At 35.6% G+C, this 23,994-nt stretch overlaps 1 protein-coding gene across 2 annotated transcripts in view; it reads left to right on the top strand.

Moving 5' to 3' along the window:
- The window catches only part of HACE1 (HECT domain and ankyrin repeat containing E3 ubiquitin protein ligase 1), an 89,967-nt gene that overhangs the window by 19,555 nt on the left and 46,418 nt on the right, over positions 1 to 23,994 (top strand). The window contains exons 6-10 of one of the 2 annotated variants that reach the window (XM_031456089.2): positions 551 to 682; positions 7,926 to 8,008; positions 17,428 to 17,524; positions 18,485 to 18,586; positions 19,196 to 19,302. In XM_031456089.2, the coding sequence (XP_031311949.1) occupies positions 551 to 682; positions 7,926 to 8,008; positions 17,428 to 17,524; positions 18,485 to 18,586; positions 19,196 to 19,302 (521 nt within the window). The remainder of the gene's footprint in view (positions 1 to 550; positions 683 to 7,925; positions 8,009 to 17,427; positions 17,525 to 18,484; positions 18,587 to 19,195; positions 19,303 to 23,994) is intronic. The other variant, XM_031456090.2, reaches the window with a different exon arrangement.

Raw genomic sequence — 23,994 nt, forward strand, 5'->3', positions numbered from 1 at the left:
AATAGAAAAAAATCAGGTGAAAGATGCATGGACAGCATAGTCCAGAGTTTTAACATTGATTATCTTTGAGTGGTGGACTTGCATGTGTTTAATATTTTTTTATCCTCCTTATGTGTGTTATTTATACATAATACATGTGTTACATGTAAAATATAAGAAGGAAAGAATATGACATCTATTGTGTTAATTACTTTTTAACTTATGTTTGCTTCTAGGGGAGGAAAAATATCCAGTACCTTTTCTCTAGAGATAAGCTGTATGTATATACAGTCCAGGGTCATCTAAGAAGCAGAATATTTGGTCATCCTAAGTTTAGGATTTTTACCTACTTTGAAGCATAAGTGCTTGATTTTGAAATACATGGTGGTATAATCTACATTTTGATGCATTTTTCCCCCATAATAAAAATAAGGAAAAAAGTATATTGGCTTTAGTTTCAATCTTTACTGTGCATGTCATGCTCACAGTTGAGAAATAATTGCAGTATTTATCTACTATTTTTATATGAAATACTATTACATTGATGTTGAGTAACTAAATGGCTGCACAGATACACTGGCTGGCTGTGAATGGGCGGACAGAGCTACTCCATGACCTTGTACAACACGTCAGTGACGTTGATGTTGAGGACGCGATGGGGCAGACAGCACTGCATGTGGCCTGCCAGAACGGTCACAAGACGGTAAATTAGACCTTGAGGACTTTAAATTAAGTTGCATGTGTTTATTTTATTATATTTTATTTATTTTAAAAAATATTAAAAAAATTTTTAAATTTGTGGTGTTTTTATTTTTTTAAATTTCAGATGGAGGAGGCAATTAGGTTTATTTATTTATTATTTTTCACTGTTTTTTTTAATGGAGGTACTGGGGATTGAACCCAGGACCTTGTGCATGCTAAGCACTCACTCTACCACTGAGCTACACCCTCCCCCCATGTGTTTACTTTTGAAGACCTTGAATTGATACAAAGTTGGGAACATGAAGCATGGTAGCAAAATCTTATAACAATTCTGCATCACATGATCTAATTAATATATGCCATGTGGATGAAAGGAACAGAAAATAGTGCTTTTAAATGTTTAAAGTGTTTGTAATTTAGATTTCAATTATATTTTGATTCACAGATTTTAATAGCTGAATATATTAAAATTTAAATGTGTGTTCATGTATAATTGTAACAGTTATAATGTTCTGTTCTCAGTTTTATCAAATAACTTTTTCATGTTTTTTTACCATTAAGACTCGATTTTGGGGATTAGGCAGTGAAGAAAGTGAGCTCTGACATTGCTTAAGTAGTACATCTTGGATTGTCATGTATTTCTACTCTCCTGGAATATGATACAAGTATTATGATGGCACAGTTGTTTTATTTCTTACTCTTGGTTTCTAAAATGCATTTGTTTTATGACAATTATTTTTTGTTATCCCTGTGTATAAACATTTGGCTTTTAAAATTGCTAATAGTAAAAAAATATTAAATAAATTGCTAATAGTTTTCCTTCTCGTTAGGAGACTGCTGCCTTATTTAAAGATTGTTAGCTTAAGATTTTATTGAATTTCTGTTTTCTGTAATTTCCTATTCTGGATACTTTCAGTCCCTCCCCCCTAATCTTTTAACATTATTGATAATAGAATATTATTTATTAACTAGCTAACCATAACAAAAGTGAAAACCAACCAAAAACAAAAAAAATCATCAGCATCTACAAAGGTACAGAAGTTTGTTTGTTCTTGTACATACTTTTTCTGAGCCTTATATTTTTGTTGAGAGAATTGTAGGTGGGATATGGATTTCTATCTCTGCAGATACTTTTTTCCTAACCTGGGTTCAGGAGGTAGGATCCTGTGTACTTAGAGGCTTTTTAAGTATGACCTTCATTCACAGACTATTACTGTTCTTTAAGATAGTGAGACCAAGGTTGACGTCTTATGTTTAGTAAGAATTGGATAAAGAGGGATGTATAATTTTTTTGGTTTCCTGAAATTTCTTCTGCATACCAATGTTCATTTTTATTCTTTTGTCTTTTATCATCTAAAAACTAACCCAGTGTTCTCAAGGAGTATACCTTCTCATTAGTTTTTACTTTCTACAATACTTCTTAAATATTATTACATTTAATATAAATATTATTATATTTAAGAAGTATTCTATGTGGAAATAAAAATTATCTGAAATGTTCTAATCTTGAATGGCCCCAGGTTTTAAGCAACTGTTGCATGTTAGAGAAGGAGTCCTGCTGGCAGCTTTTCCAGGACAGAAGAGGACCTACTTTCATGTAAACTCTCTCTGCTGTAAGAAGTGAGTGGAGTGTCATTTACTAAGATTGCAAACCCTACTTATTGCCCAGGAACTTGATAGTAAAAAATGGAATTCAGATTAGAAATTATGTACAAAAGCTAATTTTAGCTGCCTTGAGCCAGTGAAGAAGCAAGAATTACTCAGAAAACCTTAGTTCAAAACATGTGCATTATAGGGTGCATTAAAAATTTAGAATTGCCTTCTGAAGTTACTGAAGAGTAGTTAGTGTAAGTGTAATATACTCCATATGCTTTACAGCCTAAAGCAGGTGTGGTAAAAAATTAGGGGAGAATTCCTTTTAGTCAAATGCCTTTGAAGAATTGTATTTTCAGATTTATAGAGGGCCTGATTTCACTGTAGTGATGAGTTTCACAAGGTGAGATTTTACAGATATAGTAGAGGAGGAAGGGTACAAAAAAGCCACGGTGACTTGTGATTAATTGAGATTCTTTTCTGTCATAGTTGCTCCATTATAGTTATCTGCGAGGATCACATACAAAGAGAATGGTTAGCACTGTTTTCTGATTCATTGTATGCATTTTTAATCCTGCAACTAGGGCAAGAAGAAATCTTGAAACATCAGTCTATCTCCTAGCCTCCAGGTTGAATTACACCTCTAAAAATCTGTGATGATAATTGTGCTGATAACTACCTATATCTCATACTTGCTCATGTATTTCTGAGATATGTTCAAGTCTCAGTGGTTGAGCATATTGTTTTATTTTGAGTTGAATATGATTTCAGGACTGAGATATGGTGAGCTATTACAGGGTAGGGATTATTGATTTTTTTTAACCCTTTGTGTATCTTTCCATAAATTGAACATTGGGTCTGAAATGCTTTGTCAGGTGTCAGCAAATGAAAATGGCCTTTTCACTGTCTCACAGTAGCCAGTTTTTACATAAATTCATTAAAAGGTCTTTAAAACTTGTGTCCATGTAGACATATACCAGAGCACATAGGTTTCAAGATTTTTTTTAAGTTTAAAATTAATAATATACATTGGTTTTATATATTTTATAGAATAAAATGTTAAAACTTTAAAGGGGGAAAGATTCCATTAAAATATTTTAGAAAGCTTATCAGCTCTTTCAAATTAAAGAAGCTGATTTGATAAAGAAATCCCTTGAAATTTACCTTCTAATCTCATTTTAGGGTAAATCTCAAGAATGCATGAAAAGATTTTGAACAACTGACCAAGAGCTCTAAAGCCTTGTAGAATTTATAATTGAATTCTGTATTCTTGCTTTGATGACAAATAATTTTCAGATTTATATTACTTTTTTTTTTCAGATAAAAGATTTGGAAGAAAGATTGATTTTTGTCATTAAGTAAGAAATCAAGTAATTTTTGCCATGATTTCATATAGATATATCTGTTTCATTAGAAGTAAACCAAGATAAGGGTCTCTTCAACCTCTTGTTGGAAGGAAGTGGTGTAGGCAGTTGAAGAGTGCAGTCTGACCATCTTTGTCCTTGCAGCATAATAGCACTGTGATTTAAAATTGCTTCTAATATAAAAATGATCAGATAAAAGAAATGATCATAACAACTCCTTAATAATTTAGTTTTCTGTAATTTCCCTTAGGCCAGCTGTTACTAGCTGTACAATATCAGAATTATAGTTCGTCTTTGGATATTGTTTTAAAATAAACATTTGAGATTTTGGTTATTCATCTCGCTTATTATATAGTCTTTGACAGCTTTTTCTTTCCCTGCCCTTATCTGGCTCCTAAAGTATATTCTGTCTACTGATTACATAATTAAGGAAAGCGTTATGAACACTTTGGAAGACACTTAAGAGTTATGATACTGTTGGTACTATTACTACCATTGTTAATATGGATGATGTGATTCTGAAAGAACAGTACGGAGTGTACTGTCTGGACTCTTAATACTTTTGTGCAATAAGCTAGACCCCGTGTGTTGTTTGATTTTTAATCTCATTTTTTAGAAAGTGTATAAAACCTAATATTATTCTACGTAGGTATAATTGACTCCAGTGTTTTTGGCTGTAAATTGAACTTACATTTTGGTAACTTTTTTCTTTGTTACTAGTCCTTTAAGATTTATTAATGTGTTGAATTGCCATAAATGGTTGATTCTTGTTTCCCTGGAATAACTTGGGTTTAGAAACCTTAGAGAACTGTTAAATGGTTCAGTCTCAATTTATGTAAGTTAGAGTACACAGCAGGATTAATTCATGGACTAGTTTCAGTTCACTTAAAAAATTGTTTTTATCAAAATAACCTTTATATTGCTAAATTTATATAGCTGAATATGAAGCTTCACAAACAGTATAAAATGGTAGTTGAACCCTGCTTAGAGTAGATTATCTTTGATAGAACTGACTGCATTTCTTTTTTAACTAAAATTGTAGACATGTTAAGGAACAGTGCTCACCTGCTGTTCAGTCAGCTCTCTTGATATCTTTAGCTAGTTTCCAAGCTGTTCATCCAAACAATTACAGGACAGCCATGTAAACTTAATTGAGAGCTTTTGCAAAAACATTAGCTGAATTCGGCCTTGAAGCAGAAATGTAGATGTAGTTAATATTTTAGAATATATTTTTAGGTTCAGAGTAATTTATTCTAATGTTAGAATTTTCCTTCAATCACTCCTGAGAAATATGAGCAAATAATAGAAAGTTCCTCTATTATTGTGATTTTTCTGACACAACTGGATAATACTGATTTTTACTGGATATAACATGAGAGTTCAGAGTCTTGATGGGCTTGTGTGGACAGGTTTCTAGAGAAGACCTCTATAAACCAGTCACTGATTAACGAATTGGCCATTTTTCGTAGTGTATAGATTGTGCATTGCTGTCCTGTCATCAGAATTACTTTTAATAAGAGATAAAATATTTTTGTTGTTGCTGTTTGGTTGTCATTATTTTAGTAAATGATAGTACCACAACTCAGAGTTTTACTTGTAGTTTAACACTGAATGTCTGTTCCTGCTTACTTTGATCAGTGCTGTCCAGAGAGTTGACGTTGATAAAGTAGAGCTGCCTTGGATTTCTTGCTTTGTAATTTAGCCGTTTATTGGGCACAGGTGGTCTTGGTTAGTTACTGCCTTCAATTAAATGACTTTTGAGATTGACCCAAACATTAGCTTTGCACATTAGTTTTTCCACTCAGGATGTTGTTTTATCACTTGAAAGGTCACGAAGTTTGTTGAAAATGTGTTGTTTCTTCTTAAGGATTTCTTGAAGGCCATATGAAAGTCCCTTTTCAATGCTTTTCTTTTAAGATTCCTTCCCAGTAGTTTCTTATTCTAAAGGAGGAAGCCTCCCATCGTAGGTTATCTAGGAGTAGGAGAATTGTGTGTGTGTATTTAATGGGGAGAGGCTTGGACAGGGAATTTGAAGTTCTGAATTATTTTAAAAGCGTGTTTTGTTGGGGAGGTTACAGCTTAGTGGTAGAGCACATGCTTAGCATGCCCCAGGACCTGGGTTCAATCCCCAGTACCTCCATTAAAAATAAATAAATAGACCTAATTACCCCTTCCTTCCCACCCTCACCCTCCTAAAAAAAAAACCCCAAAACAAACAAAGCGTATTTTGGTGATCTAAATTAGACACATAACATGATTTTAGTTCAGTGTGGTTCTTAAAATTATATGTGTTCTGTAACTTGGAAGATACAGGTGATCAGTTACCAGTCATAGATATTTGTTAGTATACTTTTACACGTTCACGTTTACTAAATTGTAAGCTACTGAGCTTAATTTTACCAGTAAATGAGAAGCCATACATTTTTGAGAACAGAACTCACAACCATCGTAAATTACAGTGATTTTTTTTTCTTTTTGGACTTCACAGCTTACAGTCTGTTAAACAGATGCAGCAGCTTTTGCAGAAGTATTTGTGTGTAGGGGTTTAGGGGTGAGAAATCTGCTAAAACAAATTGAATCCAAATCTGTTGTAGAGAATCCTATCAGTTTTTCTGGGTAGCACCAATCCCCATCTAGCACCCTACATATTTTATTTCTTGTGTCCCTTTGTTTTCCTTTTCCACTAGAATGTAAGCATCATGAAGGCAGATGTTTGTCCATTTTGTTCATTGCTGTGACTCCAGCATCTAGAGTGGTTTATGCTACTAGCACACACAGATGTTGAAATTTTTGTTGAAAAATGGACAAGTCAAATGCAGTATCATTCTGAGTAGTTTTTTCTGTCATTTTCTTTCCATTTCTGAATGTTTGTCATTTTTTTTCTTTTTTTTAAGTTGATGTATAGTCAGTTATAATGTGTCAATTTCTGGTGTACAGCATAATGTTTCAGTCATACATGTACATGGATATATTCCTTTTCATATTTTTTTCTTATGCTTTGTCTGTTTATTATTCTTTATTTACTGGTGCTACCGAAATGACCCTTGTCCTTTTTTTCTTCTGTACCTGTAAGTGAAATGTATATTGGTAGTGCTGATTCTTATAAAAGGTGGTATCTGATTTGTGTCTGTTGCTGAAAATACCTGCTTTTGAGGATCCTTAGGAATTTAGTTGAATCCAGAATTTATTCCCTTTGATTATGTTTTGCCTTTTGCTTCTGTGTAATTTAAAATCCTCAGGTAGTATTGTTTCTTCAAGAGCTTTTATGTTTTTAATTTTATAAATATTCCACTTAAATTTTAACTTTCGAAGTTACTTTATGCTTTGTATACATATAAGCAGTTTTATATAGACTGAAAAAATTTTTTAAAACCCTGTGATTTAGGTTATGTGACTTTTTTGCTCTTTTTATTATGCCATTTACTGTATAATTTAATTCTACATTTTCCTTTCTCCTCCTGTTTCAGAACTTCTACAAAAATAAATCTGAAACATTTTTTTAATCACAAAGATTGATGATCTTTTACTCATTTCAGTGCTGCAAGGCAATTTTTTAATCCTTCACATTCAAATTCCTTTATGTGTTTTTTTATTCTTACTCTGAGAGAAATGGGTTTTTCTCCCTGTTTGTCTTTAGGCAAACTTTTATCTACGAGTGAGCTATTGAAAGCTTTTAAAAATATGTTTCTTTTAATAGTTGAATATTTTGAGGATCTTAACATATCTTAACAGAAAAGCAGAAAGATTAATGAATGTAAAAGAAAATGCTGGAATGAGCTGTTTCCACTTTGTTAATTAAGTGCTTTTATCTCTTAAAAGAATTTTTTAATGTCTTTGTAGGATATTTCCTGTATACAGTGGTATGATAGAAATGTGTATCAGTTCATATTGTAAGTTATGCTTTCTTGCTATGATTTGCCTGAAGTTTGTTGACCACCTTGTAGAGGAATGTTAGTCTAATGGCGAATTTGTTTTTATACTGTGCGCTATACAGTATAAATAAAAATACAGAAATACTGTAAAAAGTATTTGGATTTAGGAAGGGCAGTATTTAAAAATGAAACACAAGTAACTGTCTAGGCACTTGAGCTTGACTCTCAAACAGTTACATAGTAGGGAACTAGTAAATCATCTGTGGTCCATGAAGCTTATGAAGATATGCTAAACTGGCCATGATACTATTTAATAATCTGAATTTAAGAAAAATTAGAATTATATGGATTTAAATTGTACTGCTTGTGTCTTTGTTTGACTCCTCTGGCTTTACTTGTGTTTTTTTCCCTCTAGACAGTGCAATGCTTGCTAGACAGTGGTGCTGACATTAACAGGCCAAATGTGTCAGGAGCCACTCCACTGTACTTTGCTTGCAGGTATGGTATTTTATATTTCCAGATGCTCTCAGTAAAGAATGTTGTATCTGCTATATTTCTAAATACAAACATTTATGTATATTTTCTAATCTCTGTTTTCTCAGAAATACTATGCTCCCTTTTTTCAGATGAAGTGTAGTGTTACGGTTCTGTTATTTAATTGCATGAGGAAAAGTATTTTCTATTATATTGCCAGTGTTTTTATATGTTATAACTAGGAGCTTTTGATTTAGTTGATTATTTAAATTTTAGACTAATTACTTTTTAATTAATAAAAAAAGATATGTCAATAATCCAGTAATTTCTGTAGTTTTCTTTATTAAGTACCAAGTCAGTTCCAGTGGGATGAGCTATTAAAGTATGTCTTAGTCCAGAGCCAAGTCTTTGCTTTCTCTGAATTTGTCACTTTAAAAACAATTCTTGAATCATTCTCAGTAGATACTAAATTATGCATTGAGTTGTTTTTACACTTCTATCTTGGTTCATTTTCTTAAAGCATACATTTTGTTCATTGATTCATTCATGTGATAAGCAAACATTCAGTTAGCACTCACTGTGTGCCATGCTTTATTATAGGCATTAGTGATACAATAATAAATAAACCCCAGTCCTTAAGGAGCTAACAGTGTAATAATTGTACACATACAAACCCCCCACCCCGCCATGTAACATGTTGTGTAAATTTAGTTGCAGTTAGGAGCAGTTCACAAGCCACTTGATTTTTCTCTTTGGTTTAGATTATAGGAATTGTAGTATCTATTTAGGCTCTTAATTTTTGATACAGAGCTTTCTAGAAAGCTTCTGTTTTGTTGTATTTTTTCCTTTTTGTATTATTTTACTGGAGGTTTGTTTTACATGAAAGATCTTTGTTTCCTCTTATTTAGCTTCTCTTTAGGGTCTCTGATGTTGCTTTGATCAGATTGATTCAAATCATCATTGAACAGCCTTGAATTGAGGCTGTTCATACAGGGACTTTTGGATCTCTAGACTTCTAGATCTTATCTGAATCCAGGCTTTTTCTTATACTTATGATTTGGTTGCTTGGCTGGAGTACCAGTTCCTTCTATAGTGTTGTGAATTTTTGAATAATATCACTGTTTGATTCCCTGAAATAATAGCCTATCGTGAGGGGTTATCTCTAGATCAGACCTTTCTTTGAAACTTCAGATTTAAATGCCCACCTGCCTGATTTATATCATAACATGCAAGTCTCAACAGAATCTCAGATGTTAGCATTTCTAAAATACAGCTTCTGATTTCCTTCTTAAACCTTTCCTCTAATTTTTTGCATCTCGGTCATTAGAACCCTTATGCTTTGAGTTGTGTAAACCAGAAAGTAGGTCATTTTTTCTCTCTCTCTCTGACCCTCAGCTTGGAATATATTAGTAAGTTCTATAAATTCCACTTACAGAATATATTCTGAATCTCTTCACTTCTCTCCACTTCACTAAACCACCTGAGTTGAAGTTATCTCTTGTCTAGAATACTGCGATAGACTTTTAATGCATCTTCCTGATTTCCCTGTTGTTTCCCTTCTCCTGTTTTCTCCTCAGAAGCCAAAGTGATCTAAGAAAAATTAACTGGCTCTTGTCACTTTGTGTTTAAACCTTGTATTTAAATTTTTCAGTGCCTCTTTGTTGCATTTCAAATAAAATCCAAACTCTGCCTTCCTCCATGTGACCTGCATGGTCTGACCCTGCTTAGCTCTCTGGCTTCAGCCACATTGGTTCCTTTTGAGTTTGCCAGATACAGTGGACTCTTTACAGCAGGCTTTCCACATTCTGTTTATTTTGCCTCAAATGTTCTTCCTTAGGCTTTTTATGTGTCTGACTCCATGTCACTGTTTCACTTGCTTTTTAAGAAAGCAATTCCTGACCAATCTAAGTAGGCCTCTCCCCGTATTTCCTGTCACAGCGTCATGATCATTTTCTTCATAGCACTGTGTATTTTATAATGTTTATTTACTTGTTTATAATTAACGTCTCCCTGGCTAGACTGAAAGCTCAGTGAAGGAAGGAACTCTGTGTATTTATTCATACTTAATGTTCCATATATAGTACAGTGCTTTGTGCTTGGATGCTTAGTAAATGGTTTTGAATGATTGAAGTCATTATATTCCTTCTCTTCTAATTCTGAGCACTATGAAAAATATCTTATATAAAACAACGCCATGTATACTGGTAAAATATAGGTGCATTAGTGCTGTACAGAACTGGGATATTCGTAAAGTCAGTCTGAGCATAGGGATGTGGTAAAATAGTTTTTTAGAAGTACTTTCTGGCAGCATTGTATACCCATCATTAAGTTTTAATCTGGCAAACATTAGAGCTCTTTGAACAAAGATGGTTAAGCAAATCTGATAAAAATTGAAACTAGAAAATAAATTCTTCATTGTAGCAGGATGATAGATATGGAACATGGGAAAATGGTTCATTTGTAGGCAGACTTTTAATTATATTTGTGATGTCTAGATACAAGTATATATTAAAAATATAAATTATTCCTAATGTGTTGTCTCTGATAACCAAAAGGGAAAGGAATGTGAGAAATAGAAGAAGTTGACCCTACCATTTACAGGGCTTTAAGATAAAATGCTGAACTTAATGTAAGTTTTTATTCATTGAGAGATGTTATTAGATATATCATCATATGTCTAATTCAAGGATCAACTATTTTTTCAAGGGTGAGACTATTTTTTTTTTAGTTAAATCGAAAAAGCATTGAAATAAGTAGGAGGCAGGATTCAAATCTCAGCCCCAAAGCTATGAAACTTTAGTCAAGTCTCTTGACCTCTGAAGTTTTGTTTCTTTGTTTGTGAAATGGAAATGCGGACATCTGCCTTGTGGGACTAGTGATAATGAAATGAGATAGCTTCTGTAAAGCATCCTGCAGAGGATGTTGCATGGAGTAGTTGGTAAGAGCTCACTAAGCTCTAGCACACGTTTCCACTCCCCAGTGGGCACAAAGTTGTATGGTCCTCGTTCAGTTTCATTGCTGTGCAGGATTTTCTAAGAAATTTGATTCTTCTCCCACCATACAGGCCTTTCCTTCTTTCCTTTGTATTGCTTCTCTTCTAATTCTGAGCGCTATGTAATAAACTGATGCTTCTGTGAGTGAATCATTTCAGATAGATTTTGACCTAAAATTATGACAGGAACTATTTCCTAGCCACTTTTCTTCTCTAGATATTTTGCACAAGGCATTATAATTCATCAGCTTTCTTTCATGTGGACTGTAGACACACATTGACTCCATCCCCAGTCTTCAGGTGCCTTTGTTTTCAGGCCTTTTTTATGGTATCTATGTAGCATCAAGTCCTTGCATTTTTAGATTGGTTTTATACTCAGGCATAATACTTCCCATTCCCATAACTGGGTTCTTCAAGTAAAGGTTTTGGTGTGTAATGATTTTCAGATATTTTCTGTATCTGCGGCTAGCTGACTTTTATTCTGTTATTTAGCTGGGGTTATATAGATACAGTAAATTAGTGAGATTTTTATGGAATTTTGGAGATCTGTAATGACTGGGAAAGAGGTAAGATTCTGAACATGGTTTGTAGCTACTGCGAAGCAACTCCTTTCACTTAGTGAACTCAAAATGAGAGTGAACACATAAAACAGCCCACAGACTCAAACTGAAAACTTCTGGAATAGGAAAGGACTACTGGAAAATATGGCCTGTTTGTTTCATAAGCAGTTCCAAGAAACATTGCAATATGTACTATATGCACTTTAGCCAAGTTTTCAAATCGTATCACTCTAAGAGCCTAAAGTTAGTGACAGAAAGTGCTTGAGGAATCAGTTCTAAGTGCTTTAGAAGCTCTACTGGTTTCTTATTAATTTAAATCTTGCCAGCTTCCTAGCTTCCATGAAATACATTGGCATTTCCTTGAAGGGAGTATTATCTCAATCAGTTTGAAAAATAAAGTTGAATTATAAAGAGTAATTATTCATTGAGCAAATTTTTGCAGGTATTTGAACTGAAAAACCTTTCATGCAACTCTCTGGGCAGTCTGTTACAGGGTAATCTTCATTTCTTGCAGTATTACAGATAAGACACTTGAGGCCCTAATGAGCTTATGTAGATTTTATATATTATTAGCAATTCTTTTTTTTTAACATTTTTTTATTGAGTTAACGTCATTTTACAATGTTGTGTCAAATTTTAGTGTAGAGCACAATTTTTCAGTTATACATGAACATACGTATATTCATTGCCACATTTTTTTTTCACTGAGCTATCCCAAGATCTTGTATATATTTCCCTGTGCTATACAGTATAATCTTGTTTATCTATTCTACATTTTAAAATCCCAGTCTGTCCCTTCCCACCCCCCGCCCTCTTGGCAACCACAAGTTTGTATTCTGTGTCTATGACTCTGTTTCTGTTTTGTATTTATGTTTTGTTTGCTTGTTTGTTTATTTTTTAGATTCCTCATATGAGCGATCTCATATGGTATTTTTCTTTCTCTTTCTGGCTTACTTCACTTAGAATGACATTCTCCAGGAACACCCATGTTGCTGCAAATGGCGTTATGTTTTTGGTTTTTGTGGCTGAATAGTATTCCATTATATAAATATACCACATCTTCTTTATCCAGTCGTCTGTTGATGGACATTTAGGCTGTTTCCATGTCTTGGCTATTGTGAATAGTGCTGCTATGAACATTGGGGTGCAGTTGTCATTTTGAAGTAGGGTTCCTTCTGGATATATGCCCAGGAGTGGGATTCCTGGGTCACATGGTAAGTCTGTTTCTAGTCTTTTGAGGAATCTCCATACTGTTTTCCACAGTGGCTTTCCTTGCTTCCCTCTCCCACTCTTAATGATTTAGATGTCTTCTTTTACAATTTTGTTTATTCTTTTTGTAATTCATGGCAGTTACCTCCTTTCCAGTTATGAGTGTCTCATTTTTGTAGCATCCTGCTTCTTTTCTATTTGGTGTAGACCTGTCAATATTTCTTTTAGCATGGGTTTGGTGTTGCTAAATTCTTAGTTTTTCCATGTCTGTGAAGTTATTTATCTCTCCTTCTATTCTAAACGATAGCCTTGCTGGATAGAGTATCCTAGGCTGCATCTTTTTTTCATTCAGGACTTTAAATATATCTTGCCACTCCCTTCTGGCCTGTAGTATTTGTGTAGAGAAATCAGCTGAGAGCCTTATGGGGGTTCCCTTGTAACTCACTCTTTGTTTTTCTCTTGCTGCCTTTAGGATCATTTCTTTATCCTTGACTCTGGCCATCTTGGTTATGATGTGTCTTGGTGTGGGTCTATTTGGGTTCTTCCTGTTTGGGACCCTCTGAGCCTCCTGTACTTGTATATCTCATTCCTTTAGGTTTGGGCAGTTTTCAGTCATGATTTCTTCAAATACCTTTCAATCCCCTGTGTTCTTTCTTCCTCTTCTGGAACCCCTATTATGCGTAGATTGGCACACTTTATATTATCCCATAGGTCCCTTATATTGTTTTCATTGTTTTTTATTTGTTTTTCTCTCAGCTGTTCTGATTGGGTGCTTTCTGTTGTCCTGTCTTCTAGGTCACTTATTCGTTCCTCTGCATTATCTAGCCTGCTTTGTACAGCCTTTAGGTCAGCTCTCATCTCAGCAAACGAGTTTACTAATTCTACTTGGTTCTTCTTTATAGCTTCTATTTCGTTTTTGACATATTTTATATCTCTAAACACTATTTCTTTTAGTTCATTCAGTACTTTGATCACTCCTTTTCTGAAATCTTGATCTAGTAGGCCATCAATGTCTATTTCCTTGATTGTGCTTTCATTTCTCTTGGTCTTTTAATTGGGAGTGGTTCTTCTGCTTCTTCATATTGCTCATATCTCTCTGGCACTGTGGCTTAAGGAGTATCAGTTATCTATTTCTCCTGGAGACGGTGTGCTCTTAATGATTTTATTGAGAGGTCTTTGTGTCTTTGCCCTGTTTCGCAAACTCAGCTTGCTGTTTCCAGAGGCCCTTCAATGACGCCCTTGTCTGTGCTGCTCCCAGTGGCTGTCAGCTAGCAGATCGTGCCCCCTTCCAACACTGGGCAGGAGGGTCCAGTGGGCAGGAGGGTCACTCCCCCTCCCGATGCCGCAGTCAGATGCTGCGCTTGGGCGAGGGAGGTAGGCAGATTGCACCCCCTCCCAGCACCGTCATCAGGTGCTGCGTTCCTGCTAGGAAGGTGAGTGGCTGCCAGCCTTCTCCCGGTGCCCATTGCTCTGCTGCTCTGTGCAGCTGCCTGCTCCGTGCAGCTGCCTGCTCCTCCTCGGGTTGGCTCTCTGAAGGCGGGCTTGGGGAAGACTGTGGAACGGCTCCACCCTTACTCCCTGCCAAATCTCAGCTCCTTGTTTGTCATGGCGGCGGGAGTTCTCTGAGGTGCCAGGGCAGAACTATCCTATCTGCCTGGGACTGTAAACAAGTCTCAGTCCTGCCTAGGAGGTTGTGGAGCCCCTGGGTGTGGATTCAGGTCTCGGCCCCTCCCCTGCCTGGGCACTGCGAACAGGAGGAGATGGCAGCTGTGGCTGCACCCCTCCTCTCTTCTCGCGAGAAGCGCCAGTAATGATGCTGCAGGTCTGAGGAGACAAAGGCTATGGTGCCCCTCCCCTCAGGGCACACCAGCCCTGTTGCTTTGCTTTTTTTGCAATTTATGGGGGACCGAGGTGGTTCTGCTCCATATCCCCTCCCAGTCATGGCACGCAGCCCCCTGCAGTCCCCCAGGGCTGCCTCAGTGCAGCCGCCCCAGTGCTCCGCCGGGCTCAGGAAGCCTGTCCTGGTCCCAGCTGCTGGTTCACGTCTCAGGCTGGGTGTTGTGGGGACCCTTTGTGCCAGTTTAACTCAGTTCTGTCAGTCAAGGGGTGCTCGGGGCAGATCTGAGCCTCGGAGGCTCCCTCTCTGTTCTGCTGGCCTCTCCGTTGGAGAGGGAAGACCCAGCGAATAAGTGCCAGTCCTCCTTTGCCGCTCCCTCCCCACGGAACCGGTCCCACACTGTTTTGCATTTTCTTCTTTCTTTTTTCCTTTTCTCCTACCAGATTTTTGGCGTCTTTGTTTTTCGAAGAGGATGATGTTCTGTCAGAGTTCGGCAGGTGCTCTGGTTGGCTGTGTAGGTCCGTAGATGTGAGATTTGGCGTATTTGTGGGAGAGGGTGAGCTACAAGCGTCGTTCTACTCTACCATCTTGCCTCTCTCTATTAGCAATTATTTCTTGCTTCTAATTTGTTATTGAAATGAAATGCCACGTGGTCATAGATGAGATTTTAGTGCAGTTTAGAAATTACTCCAGCTTTCTTAAAATATAATAGTAGTATTTCTTTTTCTTGATATTAATTATTCTGTTTGCTATATATGGTACAAAATTAATCATTTTGAGACTTTTTAAAAACCACGTATATTGAGCAATGTCCTATTTGTACGTAGTGATCTTGTCTGTTCATACTATGTGATCCCCATTGTTCTCATAGTGTACCTCACCTTGCATCTTACACCGTAACCTCTTGAGTACTATGTTGTTAACTCTTTGTAGGCAAACACTTTATTTATCTTGGTGGAGCAATATAATATAGATGAAAGATTTTGGAATCAGACTGATCTAGATTCAGATTCTGTCCTGCCATGTAAATGCTGATCTTGAATAACTCCATTACACTCTCGAGTTACGGTTTTCTCAATGACCTGAATACTTATAACAATGTCAGGACTAAATCAGACTGTGTGAAGAATGGAGCATTATTCTTGTCATCTAGCAGATCCTAAATAAATTCTGATTCAGGTTTTTGTTGTTGTTATTTTCTATAGCTTAGTACCTTATTTAATGTTTATTTGTCAAATGAATTGTGTCTAAAATTAAAGCTCATGTAAGTCAGTAGGTACATTAAGTACCTGTTATAAACCAACTGCCATGCTTGGTGCTGTGGAATAGGTGTATTGTCAAGAAGTTTACAGTTTAGCTGGAAAGATTGAACATATCTAGTATAGGTAATGAATAACTGTAAAAATAATGTCATTAAATTGAATGGAATAGCTTTGTAAATCTGGGCTTCTCAGAACCTTCAGTTCTAGCAAAGACATCACTGTCTCCCTAAGTAAATTAAGCTCAACGTGGTTTCGTTTCACTTAACCCTTATTTTTAAGTATTATACAGAACAGAACAGTGTTAATTCTAATCACTATTAGCTGTAATGTATAAAGTGTTGGCCAGTACTCCCAGCTTAATGACAGATGATGCTTGATGAAGACTTTTCTTGATGTAGATAAATAAAACTAGTTACTGTTGCTTTTAGAGGGATTACTGATTTACTTGGTTTTTTTATTTTCTGCTTTTTCTGGAGTAAATTAAATATTGTTAAGTTAGTTTTGGTTTATTGATATTTGTATTGAGGAAGGCAGTCAGTATTATAGTAAAGTATCAAGAGAATGATATACCTCATATCTGCCACCAAATTCATAGTAAGATCCTATTTTTTAAGATGAACACTAGTTATACTTTACACAGTGTCATTTTGTGGAAAAGAATGAATAAGTTGTTTTTGTTTAAGTTTCTGCGGAATCTGTGTAGTCTTTCTCTTTCCAAAATGACATTCCTTTGTAGGAAATGGTACTCTGGAAAGACTATTGGTCTAGAAGAGCACAGTTCTGAGTTCTAGTTTCACTTGTGATTGAGTTAGTAGCTTTTCTCATCTACCAAATAAAAATTTTTGATAAGATACTCTTCCAAATTGTATATTTAGTAATGAAACCTAGAGTCTAGTGATTGCTATCCCTAAAGTACTTCCTCCTAGCTGAAAGAGTGGTCATTGCACCTACTGGAAGGGCAAGTAGAAAGAGTGGGGCATGTGAATAAGAGAGTTGCTCGTTCTAGGTCAGATTGAATAGCTGTCCACAGAAGCCAAACTGAGTGCGCTGATAAAACGAAGATTGGAATATAGATAGTATTTTTGGCTAATTAATAATTAATCCCTCCCCCATTCACCTGCTTTGATATTTGTCTTTCTCCTTCCTTCCTTTTTATTTTATTTTATTTTTTTTTTACCAAGGATTTAAGTGTTATAAAATGTACTCTTGTTTTAAGTATTGAGGTTCTTTTGGACCAAGAAGTCTGGAGACTTAGAACTTTGTGGTAGGAAGGAAGTCAGGCTATAGTTGAGAAGGAAGTGATTGGGAAAAAAAAAAGCATAAATAAGCCTGAGTGACAGCTACTTATCCCAGAGTATTATGCTTTATTATAGGTATGGGTCCCAAGTTCAGCTCTGAGATTTCTTACCTATATTGTATAAGTATGGCTTAACATTGGGAAGCTTTTATAAATGTTGTGTTCAGGTCTTCCTCTCGGTTTTTTTAAAATTGTTAATCCTCTGTTGATTGGTATTAACTGTGCATAATTTATAGGAAAGACTTTTAAAAGATTATGTGTTTAACTTGGTTCTATTCCTATACAGTCATGGTCAGAGAGACACAGCACAGATTCTTCTGTTAAGAGGAGCCAAATATTTGCCAGATAAAAATGGAATAACCCCTCTGGATTTATGTGTACAGGTACATTGTTAATGTATATTCTTAGTTCCTTACTTTATAATAGAAACTGAGACAGGTGAAACCACTTTTTTCTCAAATGAGAGAGTGGGTACAAAGATTTTTGTTCTGTGGAGAATATGCTCTTTAAAAGGAACTATAATAGTGTAAGAATTATATATTGATCTTCATCGCAGTTTCTAAGACCCTTGACATCTTCAGAGTGATGAGAATGTCTTTTTGTATATTAATGAGATGACCAGTGGCTGAAAGGCCCTAGATAGCTTCAGGAAAGGGGCTGATCGACTGAGGAGCCAACCCCCATGTGATTAGAGGGCAGCCTCCTTCCCTACTCCCAGGAGTAGTCAGGGACTAGAGGTTGAGTTCAGTCACTCGTGACTGATAATTTAATCAACTATGCCCGTATGATGGAACTTTACCGTAAAAAGCTTCACAGTGTGGTTCTCAGAGAGCATCCAGGTTGGTGAACACATCCAAGTGCTGGGAGGGTGGCATGCCCAGAGAGGGCATGGAAGCTCTATGCCCCTCCCCACATGGCTTACCCTATGCGTCACTTCTGTTTGGCTCTTCCTGAGGTTGTATCCTTTATAATAAACAGGTAATAAGTAAGGTATTTCCCTGAGTTCTGTGAGCTGCTCTAATAAATTGTCAAACCTAAAGAGGAGGTCCTGGGAACTCCTTGCTTGTGGCTGGAGAGTCAGAATTATGGGCTTGTGATTGGCTTCTGAAGTGGAGGTGCTCTTTTGGGACTGAGCCCCTGCTGTGTGGTCTGTGCTAAATCCAGGCAGTTATCATTAGAATTGAATTAAATTGTAGGACACTCAATTGATGTCCACAGAGAATTGGAGAATTGGTTGGTGTGGAAAACCTACACATTTGGTTTCAGACTTATATGCAAAAGAAATAAATCTTCCTTTAGGGACTTTGTTTTTAAACATAAATAATTTAAAATCTTGTTTTTAGGGTGGATACGGAGAGACCTGTGAAGTATTAATTCAGTATCACCCTAGGCTTTTCCAAACAATTATTCAGATGACACAGAATGAAGATCTCCGAGAAAACATGGTAATGTAATTGTGTTACTAGCTTGTAAAATGATTGTTCATGTTTAGTGTATATGACATTTTACAAATGTGTTTAATAATTTTATTATTACAAATATTTTAATAATTTGAATTTCTTATCTGCATTAAAGGATATGTGTGAATTATATAACAATTAATAAACTTTGCTAATATTTGGGCCTATTAATCTTCCTTCCTCTGGATCTTTGGTCTCTCCTTAAGGTAATTAGAATATTTCCTGTAGGTGGAGAGAAAGAATCTAAGGAGGAATATCATGTTGTAATGGGTAATCATTAGTTTACTCTACTCTTTGAATAATTGTTGAGTTTAAATTTTTCTTACATTTTAGAGGTTTGGGATTCATTTTCCATAAATAAACTTGACAATTTCTGTTCTATTTTTACTTTCTTACTGGGTGATTTTGAACAAAAGATTTTATGTCATCTATATAAGCTTTTGAATTTATGCAAGGGCAAATAACTGTAAAGGACTTGATTGCACCTAATTGAATGTTGGGATACTTATTAAACTAATTGGTACTTCATTTCTTGATAAAATTTAATGGATTATCATGTAATCACATTTTTTTTTTTACTTATAAAAAATTTAGTTACGGCAGGTTCTGGAACATTTGTCTCAGCAAAGTGAAAGTCAGTATTTAAAGATTCTAACAAGCCTTGCTGAAGTTGCCACAACAAATGGTCATAAATTGCTTAGGTAAGTGTTTCAAAATATAAGCAAATCAATAGGCAGAAATATCTGTCAGCTTTGTCTCCTTTTAGGCTTTTCTGGGAAAAGTTTATTTTGTTGGGTGCCTTTTGTCAGTGTAAGATGTTCTAAAGATTGCTGAGTTATCATTGTTTTGTTTCAAAGGACCACAGCAATCAGCTACTCCTGAGGAGACTTTCTCTCTCTAAAGAGACTCAAAATAGAGATTTACTTAAGTGGATTTGGGCATATATGTATAGAATTTTGTAAAATGATTGCTTAGACTAAGTCATATAAGTAAAATGTTCATAAAAAAGAATCAAGAAAGTAATTAGGAATCTTGATCACTAATTTGTAAAACTGGATATAGGCGACTGTTCAGCCTCTCAGTACACCCTTGTGATTCTTTACAAAGTTTTCTCCCTGAACTGTTCCCCCTCAGTTCATCTCTTTATCCTTTCCCCCCAAATTCTGTGGTTTTAATGGCTCTTCACTAAGTCATGAAGTTAATGCCTTTATGCATTTTCACGCAACTACGCTTCTTTGTATGTGGTTTAGCCAGCCCAATTAAGTGTAAACAGCTATTTAGAAATGGTTAATGTGTTGTTTCTTAGCTTACAGATTTGGCCCACTTCTAATTTGATTACTTTCTACCTTCATAGTTTTCTCTTCACTTTGACTTTTAATACATTGACAATCAGAATAGGTCGTGGTCTTCTCTCACCACTGTACATGCACCTGGACTTTCTTCCTCCCACCTCCATACTGCTTCTTTAAATCAGCTACATGTCAAATCCATGATGTTAGTCCTTTATTCCTGTCTCCCTTCGTACATTTCATATACGTCAGACCAGAATCACACTCTGTGCTACTTACTGAGAAAGCCCCTTAGACTTGATGGTACCAAGATCAGCTTCTGTTTTTTTAGCCATTAGCTTTCTTCAGCAGTCCTACTCAGTCTGCTGTTCGCTAATTTTGTTTTTAATTAGTCTCTTTCTCCGTTTGAGATGACTTTAGACTACCTATAAAATTCATTGAATTCCAGCTTTATATAATGCTCTCCTTTTATTTAGTCTTTTCTGTTAATCCGTTTATATGATGAGGACTTTCTAAGACATAGGAAGTAAAAGCATAGGGTCTGGAGTCAGCCAGACTCAATTTAAATCCAGACATCACCACCTACCATGTGACTTCAGCAAGTAACTTTGTGGAGTTCCCTTCGTCATCCACACATCCATCTGAGACATATTTTTGAGTGCCTGATACCCACCAGGCCATCTGCTAGATAACTGTGAATAAAACAGACTACATCTCACCTTACATTTAATTTACAGTCTAGTTAGGATTTTATTTCATTGTTGGAAAATAATGGTAAATATCTTAATGAATTGTTGTGAGAATGGAATGATAAAGTGCTGCAAAGTGCCCAGCATAATGTCTGGCACATGGTAGAGATGCTGCTGCTGCTGGAGGTAATGATGATTCTTTCTTAAAATTCCCCATACCTTTAACCTGTTTTCCTACATTAGAAAACTTGTTTCTTCTACTTAAAACTTCGTACTATTTTCTGCTCTTCCTAGTAATCAGAAAGCATTTATGTTTTTATGTATCTATGGTTTTTATATATGTATATATTTTTTATTGAAATATAATCAGTTTACAGTGTTCTGTCAGTTTCTGGTATATAGCATTATTATAAATGTTTGAGTCATACATAAACATATATATATTCATTTTCGTATTCTTATTCACCAAAAGTTACCACAAGATATTGAATATAGTTCCCCTGTGCTATACATTATGAGCTTGTTGTTTATCGGAATTTGTGAGAATCCTCCTGTATTTCAAAGTGAGATTACACTCTGCCAGAGTTCAGTAGATGTTCTTGGTGATTCAGTGGGTTTGTAGGTAATTCTTGATGTATTTGTGGGAGAGGGTGAGCTGTGAGTCTCTACTCTATCATCTTGGCACCTGCCCCCTATGTATCTATGTTTTTATTTTCAGTTCATCTTTAATATGTACCAAGCAGGTACTAATAAGCTAAGGAATATTCAAATACATTATTTCTTTCAAACCTCACAGTACCTTTGTGATATAGGTATTGTTATCTCGATTTTACAAGAAAATTGAAGTTCAGTGATTTGCTAGACTAATACGTAGGAGAACCAGGATGCATATCCTTACTAATAAAGAGCAGATCCTGGGCTCCAATTTAGTTCTTAAAAATGGCAGGAATCTTAGTGGAACAGGAGAAACAGGGTAGGAGAGAGGGACCCATGGGAGAACAAGGTTTAAAACTACTTTGCTAACCTGTGCTGCCTCAACACTTACGATGATACCTTTCAAATGCTCTATAGAATCGGTCATTACAACTAATTTGGTCTATAAATCTCTTTGTTGGGGTTGGTAATGAGTATTGGTTATTAGCATTGTGTTAGAATTTATTGTATTGTTACTGTTTTGGCAAAACCTCGTCCTCCTCCTGTGTTTCTCCTTTAGTCTCACCCCACTGTCACATTCACAACACTTGTGAAACCAGATGTATGGGTTTTATTTATTATTCTCCACACCAGGCAATTCTGTGACATAAGCTGGGTATCCTACAGTTTAACTCAGTCTGACACTATCTACTTGGAGGCAGCATCTGATCCCACAGATTAAGATACCTCCCAATCCCAAGAGACTGCTCCTGACCTCAGATGCCAGTTGCAAGTAGTGGAACCCCAAATTACCCATAACATTTGTTGAGGCTCACTATGACTCAGAGGTTTTCATGACCAACTCCCCCTTGGATTCAGTTATTTCCTAGAATAGCTCACAGAATTCAGGGAGGCACTTTGGTTTACCAGTTTATTAAAGGCTATGGTAAGGGGTACAGATGAACAGCCAGATGAAAGGATATATAGGACGAGGTCTGGGAGGGTCCCTAGTACAGGAGCTTTTGTCCCTATGGAGTTGAGGTGTGTCACTCTGTCTGTATGTGGGTGTGTTCACCACCTGGAAGTTCCCTGAACCCCTTATTATTATTAATTTTTTTTAATGGAGCCTTCATCACATGGGCGTGTTGATCATTAACTCCATTTCCAGCCCGTCACCTTTCTCTGGAGAATGGGGGAAAGGACTAAAAATTGTAAGCTTCTAATTGTTGCATGGTCTTTCTGGTGACCAGCCTCCATCAAAGAGCCCACTGAGTCCCCTCATTAGAACAGAAGGTACTGCTATCACCGAGGAAATTCCAGGGGATTTAGGAACTCTGTGTCAGGAACCAGAGGCAGAGAACAGTATATATATTTTCTATTATCTTACGCTACCAAGGTAGATTCTTAAGAATACAAATTATTCTCCTCTGCCAGTTTATATTTAATGGTCCTTTCACAGATTGCCTTCTTTTGTTCATTTATTTGTCAGTCATTTTATGTTTCTTAACCCACAATGTGATGTAATTTTGGCCACTTACTTTAATAGAAATTTTAATTAAGAAAATAACTGATTCAAATCTATATGAATTGTGATGATTGATTTGTTATTTAGCACATTTTGGGAAAAATGAATAGCCTTTTGTCTAACTAATTCTAGGAATATTTGCTAAAGCAAGTAAGTATTTACTGAGGACCCTTTTGCACATAGTGTTGTGTTGTTTTTCACTAAATAAGTGAGTTATCTTGCTTTCTGTATATTTATAATTGAAGGTAAAGATAGTTACCAGTGTGCAAATGAAAAGAGAAATCACAGCTGTTTGCTAAGTAAGACACTGAGTGAAAGTATACTCTTTTATTAATCAAAGGTAAGTACATTGACAGGGCTTTGAATTAGGAAACTAATTTAAAAATTTTTGTATTGAGACCTAGTGGCTTGGGAAAAAATGATCATTTTGTAATGAACTAGAGAAGTATGTGATGAAGTTTGGATTTTATGATCTTTTTGTAAAATATGAAAGAGATATTTCACTGGTTGGAAAGTGAAAAATGACATTTTTTAGATGAGCGACTTAGCTTGGAAGAAGTTTAACCTGGGTAAAATAATGTAACATTATTAGACTATATTAATAATTGATGATATTCACATTATATTGTGTAAGAAAATTCTTCTTACCTTAAGATCCTAAGATAACTCATGAAGTATTCCCTAGATCAGGTGCTTAAAAAAATTTATATATATGGTAATTTCCCAGAGGAAAATTAAATTCATATCTTTCTCATAGAAGAATTTGAGAGTCATTGGAGTTAACTTCCGAGAGCTGCAACACACTAAAAGAAGGAAGTGGTTTCAACCAAACTGCATTTCTATTTTGACAGTCTCAACAATCTTGTGATATAGAATCAGAAACAACTTTGTAAAGACAAATATGTAAAACCCAGTGCAAGTTAAACAATGATTCTATACACATTTGATTCCAAGTCACTAAAATGAAGTAAAAGTTTTGCTAATGTGTTGTAGCTATCCCACCCAGTCATGTACAGTATGGGTAACAATAGCTATTATATTTTACTAACACTTGTAACTGAGAGCTAACTTTTACTGACTGGTTTTAACAATTTAATAATTTTTAGAATGGAAAACAACATGAATGTTGAAATAAAAATGTCAGGAAATTTTGGTTCAGTTGTCACTAGAATAGAAAATATCTTCTAATTTGTCATTTATCAAATTGGAGTACTTAGTGTAGGCATTTGCTGTTTCCACGTTATTAATCATTATTGT

The sequence above is a fragment of the Camelus dromedarius genome, chromosome 6, assembly GCF_036321535.1.
Source record: "Camelus dromedarius isolate mCamDro1 chromosome 6, mCamDro1.pat, whole genome shotgun sequence".
NCBI lineage: Eukaryota > Metazoa > Chordata > Mammalia > Artiodactyla > Camelidae > Camelus > Camelus dromedarius.